This window comes from Nicotiana tabacum, chromosome 11 (assembly GCF_000715075.1).
Source record: "Nicotiana tabacum cultivar K326 chromosome 11, ASM71507v2, whole genome shotgun sequence".
Lineage (NCBI taxonomy): Eukaryota > Viridiplantae > Streptophyta > Magnoliopsida > Solanales > Solanaceae > Nicotiana > Nicotiana tabacum.
The window spans coordinates 31,812,627-31,822,888 of NC_134090.1; the positions used below are offsets into that span (position 1 = coordinate 31,812,627).

At 38.0% G+C, this 10,262-nt stretch overlaps 2 protein-coding genes across 2 annotated transcripts; both read right to left on the minus strand.

Annotated features, from left to right (window-relative positions):
• Positions 1–8,380: 8,380 nt before the first annotated feature.
• On the minus strand, positions 8,381–8,743 carry LOC142165792 (secreted RxLR effector protein 78-like). Its single transcript, XM_075224165.1, has one exon. The coding sequence runs from the start codon at positions 8,741–8,743 to the stop codon at positions 8,381–8,383; it is 363 nt and encodes a 120-aa protein (XP_075080266.1).
• Positions 8,744–8,884: 141 nt separating this feature from the next.
• LOC107809448 (uncharacterized) lies at positions 8,885–9,372 on the minus strand. Its single transcript, XM_016634083.1, has 2 exons — positions 9,100–9,372; positions 8,885–9,037 (listed from the first exon to the last, which is right to left on the minus strand). Exons 1-2 carry the CDS (start codon positions 9,370–9,372, stop codon positions 8,885–8,887), a joined length of 426 nt encoding a protein of 141 aa, XP_016489569.1.
• Positions 9,373–10,262: the final 890 nt, after the last annotated feature.

Here is a 10,262-nt window from a genome sequence, read left to right on the forward strand (position 1 = left end):
TCCTTTTAGAAGAGCCATAGCAACACACAAGTGAATTCTCATAACCATAGAATATGCAATCTTCAAGTAGTGGCCTAGGCCACCACGACCCTTCTGAGATCCTCCTGCACATAACATGAAATAATACTTGAATACTTCCAAACAATATCAATTACGGCGGCCATCGAGCCTCGCACGCACCGCCATCACTATGTCAATTCAACCACGACTAACCAATCTATCTTCTTCTAGTTCATCATTAACTTGCCTTAGAGATAATAATAGCTCCATTCCTTACATCACCAACCTGAATCCGCACTCACCTTGAGTGACCCCAATCCACGAGACCACCCTGTCTCCAAACCTATGAATTGTTTCATACCCCTTTGCACGCTCATTCACATCTTCAACTGGTACACCCGTTCTGATAACTCCTTTACAAATCCAAAGTCTTTTTCTCCTTTTCCCTCCAATGCTACATTGCAAGTCAAAACATCATAGAACATTCTGATCCTCTTATCATAAGCTGCTACAAAAGTTTGATTCTTAACCATAATTATACGCTCGAGCTCATTAGGCACCACACTTTAACTTTTGAATCCACTAGGACCGTTGTTGAGAGCCACCCGCTATGACTTGGTCCCGAATATAATCAACTCCATGAATCTCCTAGCACATGAATACCCTCTCAACGAAGCACACGGCCGAATCACTTACCTTGAAACCCACCCACATCTATACAAAGTATTAGTCCTGAACCTTCTCCCAAGTCTAAACATGGGTCAATAAGGCCAACCCTAGCACACCTTTAACAATTCTTTAGCTCAAATTTCCACTTATACTTTCTTCCCTTAGCTGAAATAGCCTACCAATATGCTAAAATGAAGAGATCTCACCAATAGACGACCATGCAATCCAACCGTAGGCGGTGGGACTCTCTTACTTAGCTTGAAGCCACTATTACACAACTCTAGAACCCACCAAGATTCAGTCTCTCTTATTGACATGACCTTGCGCAATCAACCGCCAGATTCCTTGAAATACTTCCATTAGCACTTCATGAACACCTTGAATCCCCATCAATAACCCCATACTCGACCTCTTACCAGATGGCCAGTAAAATCCTTCGCAGAAGATTTGCTAACCACGTGACCGATATCCTGCTCATAGGGGATAACCCACCTGTAGAAATTACCCACTACGACATCAATAACCCATCCTGAGCCCATGCTCATTCACCAGCTGCACAAGTCCATTAACTTCTTATGGACATCGATTAAATATGCGACATATCCTTTCATCGCAAATCATGTTGCACCCTTCTTCATAACAAGCAACTCCCTTCTGTCATATCCAACTTCCCACCGTATAATAGCCAATACTTCAAATTAAAGAAGTAGACCCAATCACTGCCCACTAATATTCCCAAATCATTCCGAACTTTCCTCAAGGGTATGCAGTCGTCCTTCCACAAAACCAACATGCAACTCCACTTCTTTCCCACTTTGGAGAAACTCACTCTTTTAATCAATTACTCGACCCCCGCTTCTTATACTCAGCCTTCTAGAAATTTAACCATCGCCTTACACTTTCCACACGTCTTTCCTCATCCTTTGCTGCTCAGCTAATGCCTTAGATCAAAGTATAATCCAGTATCACTTGAACCAATAAACCGCTACTAACTCTTAAACCTTTCCGAAGATCATCTTTCTCGAGCCGTCAGCATTAGAAATACACATTAAATCCTGAACCACCGCACCTCGCAATCTCTGACAGCCACTTCTCCAATACTATCTTACAATATCCTGCCCCAAAGGCAAATTTTTGAAGGTCTTAACACATGCGAACTTAGTATATTCAACAAGGACAGTGGCACCTCATCACAGGTAAAAATTCCCAACACACTCGCAAATAACAAGACTCGTTACTCCATCAACCCAACTCTGAACATCCTTAGCCCGATTGCCTTTCCCCCGCCAAGAATAAAATACTGAATCTCTAAATCATGCCCTGAGTAAGCCTCCCTTCAAGTCATTCACTACCCCGACTCGTAGGCAAGCATCCTACCATTACATCAACACTGCGCGACAATCATTCATAAGCATCGTGGCAACTTGTGCCTAGCCTAAGAGCTCTCAGAAGTATAGCTACTGAGCTAAAACGACAGAATATCCTTCCACAAGGCGACGACAATAGTCAAATCAACTACACCGGAGAAGCATCCTGTACCACCTCTGTAGTACCTTTAAAATTTCTCAATTCCTGATTTACAATAAGTGCTCCACGTCAGATAAGATTGAATAGGAAGGAAATAAATGCATAATCCTTAAAGGAATCAAATCGCACGATGAGGAATCAAGAAGGGAAGTGCTCCTACAACCATGTAGCCTCCCGAAGATAAGTACAAACGTCTTAATACCGATCCACGAGACTCTACTAGAATTGCTCATGACTCGTGAGACTTAAGGGAACCTAGTGCTCTGATACCATGTTGTCACGACCTAAAATCCACTAAGGGTCATAATGGCGCCGAACACAACTATCAGGTAAGCCAACCATAAATGCTTAATTTAATTCTTATCTTAGTGATTTTGAAAATTGAAATTTTCCTTTAATTCAGCTAGTAAAAGATAAGCTTTGCAAAAAATAAATAAAAGAATGTTTAGAAGTAAATACAAAATACCCCATAATCATCCCAGAGCCCGGTGTCGCAAGTGCATGAGCAATTCCTAGAAAATAATGTAATACAACAACCGTCCGGAATACAATATTGGACAGAAAGTAAATACAATAATCTGAAAGAGACTCTACTGGCTGCAGGTCGTCTTGAGAAGTGCAGCTCACCTAAGTCTCCGTATCAACCATGCTGCTACGCCCACTAGGCCACTAGATATGCATGTTCCTGTGCAACAAAAATGCACAGCAAATGTAGTTTGAGTACAAAAACAACGTGTACCCAATGAGTATCCCATCTAATCTCAAAGAAGTAGAGACGAGAGGGTGACTTCGACACTTACTAGTGGTCCAATAATAATATTTGTAAAAATGGGAGGAGATCATAGATTTTATAAAGCAATTATAAAATCATAAAGCCGGATAGCAGGTAAACAACTTCTCAAATAATAATGGATTTCCAAAGATTTGCTTTTCATCATCTTTTATCAATTTATATCCGGCCAGGAAAGCCAAATATCAACATTTATAAATCTCAGGCAGACAATACAAGCATGTGCATACCATGCCGAGGTCGTACGACCCGATCCAACATAAATGTACAATATGCACTGTTGAGGGTCGAACAACGCGAACCATAGATACATCTATTACCCCGCTCGCGAATCATACATGCGACGCGGTCAACATAAATAAACAAATACCCCGCTCGCGAATCATACATGCTACGCGGGTACACATAGATACACACATTCAAACAACCAATTAAGAATATATCGGGGAACGTTTATCCAAATAAAAGCTATTTCTCTTTTAGCGATTTAAGAAAATGAAGTTTAATCCTTTTAGAAATTCATTTACCAATTCGATAGGATTTAAGAAATTCAACTGTTAATAAGATTACAGATATTCCAAGTATAGCATGCTTTTGGGTCCTAGACTACCCGAACTTACACATTATTACGCACGGACTCTCGTCACCTCGTGCATACGTAGCCCCCACAAATAGAAACACATAACCAATTAATTCACCTATGGGGACAATTCCCTCTTACAAGGTTAGAAAGGAGACTCACTTCGCTCCGAAGCCTATATCCCAATTCCAGAATGCGCTTAAGCCTCCATATCGGAGCCAAACGATCCAAAACTATTCAAATGGGGGGCAAACCAATGAAAATGTACCCTAATACTCATAACAATTCAATTTATATAAAATACTAACTCCACTCGAAAAGTTGATGAAATTTCCCTCGGGCCCACGTGCCCAAATTCCAAAATCTTTCGAAGATAAAGTTTACCCATGACCTCACGAACTCAAATATAAAATTTTCTCTCAATTTCATGCCCAAAATCGTGGTTAAAATCCAAGAATACCAATTCTAGGTCTTTCCACCAAAACCCCAAGTTGCTACCAATTCTCATGCTCAAATCCGTAACAAAACCATGTATTTAACGTCTAATGGGTGGGAACAACATACCTTGACATAGATGAAGAAAATCCCTCTTCCAAAAGCTCCAAAATCATCCAACCTGAAGTGAAAATGGGTGGCAATGAGCCAAAACTCGATTTTTAAAGAAAGCTCACTGCCTCCAGCCTTTTCGCTCATGCGGTCCCCGTTTCTATGGCACACGTGCCGCTTCTATGGTCCCAGGCTCAGAGCCAAAAATCTGCATCTGCGGTCTTCTCAGCGCAGATGCGCACCCGCATCTACGGTTAAAGTTCCTCACCTGCGGTCACTGCACTTCTTCGCCCAAACCGCATATGCGACCCCTATGGCTGCTTCTGCGGCTCAGCACCTGCGGCCAAAATCTCGCAGGTACAGTTACACCAGATATCAACTGCCTCAATTCTTCCTCAAACTTCAAAATTGATCTGTTAACCATCCGGAATCCACCCGGGATCCCGACCAATCATACCAACCAGTCTCATAACACCTTACGAACTTGCTCGAGGCCTCAAATCACCCTAAATAACACCGAAACCATGAATCACACCCCAATTCGAACCTTATGAACTTTCGAACTTCAAGCTTCTACATTCGATGTTGAAACCTATCAAATCAAGTCCGATTGATCCCAAAATTTGCACACAAGTATATTTGATATTACGGACCTACTCCAACTTCCGGAATCGAGATCCAACCCTGATATCAAAAAGTCCACTTCCGGTCAAACTTCTCAAAAACATTCACATTTCTATCTTTAGCCAAATGACTACAAAACGACCTACAGACCTCCGAATTGACTTTCGGTCATGCTCCCAATACCAGAATCACCATGCGAAGCTATTCCCAGACTCGAAATCCCAAATGGATATCGATAACATTGAAATGCACTATAACCCAACTTATGAAATTCTTCCAAAAATGTCAACTTTAACAATAGGTGCCGAAATATTCCCGGGTCTTCCAAAACCCAATCCGGACATATGCCCAAGTCCGAAATCCTCATACGAACCTGCTGGAACCTTCGCATCCCAATTCTGAGGTCGTTTACTCAAAAATTGAATCTTAGTCAATTCTTCCAACTTAAAGCTTCCGAAATGAGAATTCTCTTTCCAAATCAACTCCGAATTTCCCGAAATTAAATTCCAACCACGTGTACAAATCACAATACCTGAAGTGAAGTTGCTCATGGCTTCAAACTACTGAATGATGCGCTAGAGCTCAAAATGATCGGTCAGGTCGTTAAATTGTAATTGATGATCAATCTTATACATTACTATGTACGAATAATAAATGAATTGATAAGCCAATATAATATTATTCTATTAATTGATATAATAGTATTCATTATTTGTATTAGAACATAGTTAATGAATTACATTCATTCATCACTAGGTTATAAGTCGATGAATCAATTTACAAGTGTATCAATCCCTAAAAGAACCCGACCCTGTGTTCCTAGCGCTTCATGTTCTTATATATATACGGTTACAAAGTGATATATATATAGACATACACACACAGACACTTCACTATAATACTATAACGTATATATAACTTGTTATAGTATATGTTAGTGTGTGTATATATATAACACACACACTTCATGCTACTTTAACTACATATATAGCATGTTATAGTATATGCTACTATATTCATTATTTGTATTATAACATAGTTAATGAATTACATTCATTCATCACTAGGTTATAAGTCGATGAATCAATTATAACAGATTAATTGATATAAGTCGAGATGTTTTGTTTTTAATATTCAACGATGCATCTGAGTAGGTTATAAATCGATGAATCAATTTACAAGTGTATCAATCCCTAAAAGAACGGGATCCTGTGTTCCTAGTGCTTCATATTCTTTTATATATATATATATATATATATACACACACACACATAGAGATACTTCACTGTAATACTATAACGTATATATAACTTGTTATAGTATATAGTATAGTGTGTGTGTGTGTATATATATATATATATATATATATATATATATATATATATATATATATATATATATATATATATATATAACACTTTTAACTACATATATAGCATGTTATAGTATATGCTACTGTATTCATTATTTGTATTATAACAGAGTTAATGAATTACATTCATTCATCACTAGGTTATAAGTCGATGAATCAATTTTAACAGATTAATTGATATAATCGAGACATTTTGTTTTTAATATTCAACAATGCATCTAAGTAGGTTATAAGTCGATAAATTAATTTACACACAGATATATTTGATGAAAAATTATATATACTAATTAGGATCAATATAAAAGTGATTTTTAATTTTGACCAATGTTGACCTGAAAAGAGACCAACTTTGGTCGCTAGTTATCCAGAATTAAAATTTAGCGACCAAAGTTGGTCGCTAATTTTAAATAATATTTATTTATATTTGATAAAATATTTTAAATAATAATATAATTATTAAAATGTTATAACTTGGTCCCACATTAGCGACCAAAGTTGGTCGCTAATTTCAATATTTCTTTGACCAAGCAAGCCTGACCAGCTTGGTCAACATGTTGACCACTTTACCGACCAAAAAGAGACCAACCTTGGTTGGTAAATTATTTAAAATAATTATTTAATAATTTTCTCCACATTAGCGACCAACGTTGGTCGCTTGTTTTGACTAACCAACTTTGATCGCAAATTTTTGGTCAGTAATTCCCAGGTTTCTAGTAGTGTATGTATATCTATGTTATTATATTTTAATTGTATTTTTTTGGTAATTAAAATTTATTATTAATCACCAGTATCAACATTACAAAGCATAGCAAGCCAATTCCCAGCCAGCTAGATCAGAAGAACAGAATACACAAAAATCATGACTACCAAAGCACCTAAGTCATACTATCTACTTCTTCTATCTAGAACAAGAGTTCCTGCACTCGACTCTTTACATTTCCAATTGCTCTAAAATTACACATACAGGCTATCTCTCTTGCCATGCTATTGTGATCTTTGTGAATGTCTTCAAAGATCCTTTGATTTCTTTCCCTCCACAGAATATGAATATATTCAACATAGATCATCTTGAGGAGCTTTGCTGGTGCAGTTTTCCCCTTGGAATAATGACAAACAAACTAGATGTGTTCGCTTCAAGTATTGTACACTACATTTCTAAGTTGTGCCCACTCAGTCAATCTTTCCCATAGCTATCTATCATACTTACATTCAGCAAACATATGGTTTCTTGTCTCATTATTGGATTGACATACGACACATATATCATTCACATTAAGGCCCTATTTTCTCAGCCTGTCTACTGTTAGTAATCTTCCTTGGCATTGTAGCCACATAGTGATTATAGCTTTTGGTCTAACAACATTCTGATACATTAATCTCCTCCAGTTAGTTTTAGGATATGTTTGTATCAGTTGGAGATAAATTTATTTTATAACACTTTTTTTCCCGTCCAATGGTCTTTGGAGTTGATGAACAACATCTCTTGCTTCCAGTATTTTCCTCACCATCCTGCTTGCATTCTTTGGTATAGGCATAGTTTTTGAGTTTTGTTCTTTTATGTAGAAGGTATGTATCCACTTGATCCAAAGTTTGTCTTGTTTGTGTGACAGGTCCCAGTATGTTTTGGCAGTAGCAGCTACATTCCACACTTGTATGTTGCTTAGGTTCAGACCTCCTATAGATTTAGGAAGGCAGACTTTGTCCCAAGCAATGAGATCTTTCTTTGTGATTTCATTGGGGGGCCCCCCCGACCACATGTAACTTCTACAATAGGCTTCAATCACTTGGATCACTTTAGAAGGCAAGGAAAAGAGTTGAGCCCAGTAGGATTGGATTCCAGATAGCACTGTCTGAATCAGTTGAAACCTTCCAGCATAGGATAGCATTTTTGCTGTCCAAGAAGTTACTTTTGCCACTATTGTATTGATGAGTGGCTGCCATTGCATCAAAGTCAACTTCTTGGTATCCAATGGTACCCCCAAGTACTTAAAGGGGAGTTGTCCTTGAGAATAGCCCAGCAATTGAAAATTTTCTTCTATAATTTTGGCTTTCATACCTCAACAATATATATCACTTTTAGCTAAATTAGCTTGTAGTCCAGAATCTGTTGAGAATATCAGTAAGCAATTTTGAAGTCTCCTTACTGATTCTATGTCTTCTCTTTCAAACAATAATAGGTCATCAGCATAGCTCAAATGAGTGATATGTAGTCTTCCACATCTAGGATGATATTTGAATCCTTTGTCCTGTTGCAATTCATTGAATAGCCTGCTTAGGTACTCCATTGCAATTGCAAAAAGGAAGGCGAAATTGGATCTCCTTGTCTTAGGCCTCTAACAGCATTGAAAGGTTCTACAGTTTCCCCATTGAGCAAAATAGTGTAATTGACAGTTCTGACACATACCATTATCCACTTTGTGAACTTTTCAGGAAAAGCCAACCCCTCCAAAACTTGCTCCAGATAGGCCCATTCCACTGAGTCATAAGCTTTTTGTAAGTCCACTTTGATCATGCACCTAGGGGAGATGTGCTTCCTGCTATATGATTTAACCAACTCATGAGCCAAGATAATGTTATCAGCTATTCTTCTCCCAGGTATGAATCCTGCTTGTGCCTCTGAGATAATGAAGCTCATGATTTTTTGAAGTCTCCCAGCCAAGACTTTAGCAATTAGTTTGTATAGCATTGTGCAGCAAGCTATTGGTCTATAATCTTTCACAGTGCTTGGATTTGCAATTTTTGGTAGCAAGGTCAGTGTAGTGCAATTAATGGCTTTTTATAGGACCCCTGTGATGAAGAACTCCTTTACTGCTTCACATACTTCCTCTTTAATGATAGGCCAGACTTTTTTGAAAAATATAGCATTGTATCCATCTATTCCTGCGGCTTTGTGATCTCCAATTAAGCAAAGGGCTTCATATTTCTGTGTCTGCAACCGTGGCACACAATTCTTACTGTTGAAGGTGAGATAATAGGTCCATTTCTCATCACCAGCATATTGACTGTAGGTAAGGTAGTGGCAGCTGATCCCATCAAGGACTTATAAAAATCAGCAAATTCTGTTTTATTAGCCCTGGGATCCTGTAGCTTCATTCTTGTCAGAGAAGTAATTTCCAGGATCTGTTTCTGCTGCTGCTTTTCTTTCATCACAACTGTGAAGTATTTTGTGTTTGAATCACCGAACTTAATCCATGTAGCTCTAGATTTCTGTTGCATTGCACTTTCTTCTATCAATGACCACTTTTCTAGTTGCTCTAAGCACATCTTCTCTTAATCAGCCAATACATTAGAGTACTGATTTTGTATTGCTTGTTGGACTTCTTTCAGTGAGGTTATAGCTTTAGATATCTTCTCAACAATACATGTGAACTCCTCAGAATTAAGCTGTTTGAAAGTAGGTTTCAAATGCTTTAGTTTCAGCCACACACTATTCATACTGCCTACTGTTTCAGTTCTGACCACCCTTCATCAACAATCTGTCTGAAATTTATGTGGTCTGCCCATATATTAAAGAATCTAAAGGGTACCTTAATGTGATTTTGGGGAGGCCTGAATGGAATAAGGATAGGCACATGATATGATATGAAAGGTTCTCCAAAGATAGTTGTTAGATGTCCATATTGTAACATCCATTCATCATTTGCTATTTCTCTATCCAGTCTACTGTAAACTCTATCTGTACCTTGCTGCTTATTAGTCCATGTATAATAGTCACCTCTCCCATGGAATCTCACTGAGTAATAAGTTGTTGTAGCAATTTGTAAAATCTTGTAATTTTGCTAAAGTAACTGGGGACCCTTTCCTATCTTGTGGATATAGGAGAGCATTGAAATCTCCACATATGAGCCATGGGGTATTACTTCTTGGAGCAAAAACTTGCAAATCATTCCACAATTCTTTTCTCTGTTCAATTTTGTTAAATCCATACACAACTGTAAGTAGGTACCTCATTCCATTCTGCTTGCTAATGACTTGGCAGTGAAGTAATTGAGCTGTCTCTTTAAGCATCTGAACCGTATACATCTTTTGATCTCAAACCACCCATATTCTGCCTTTTTTGCATCTCTATAATTAGAATGTATTTGCCATTTAGGAACCACCTTGCTAGCAATGCATTGTGCATTATTTTCTTTAACTCTAGTCTCTAAAAAAGC

Bases quoted from the DNA above. Each gene is read 5' to 3' on its own strand.
- LOC142165792 (XM_075224165.1), bottom strand. From the start codon at position 8,743: ATGAGCTTCATTATCTCAGAGGCACAAGCAGGATTCATACCTGGGAGA.
- LOC107809448 (XM_016634083.1), bottom strand. From the start codon at position 9,372: ATGTGCTTAGAGCAACTAGAAAAGTGGTCATTGATAGAAGAAAGTGCA. The intron at 9,038-9,099 runs GTGATGAGAAAT...CCACGGTTGCAG, and splicing joins TACCTACAGTCAATATGCTG to ACACAGAAATATGAAGCCCT.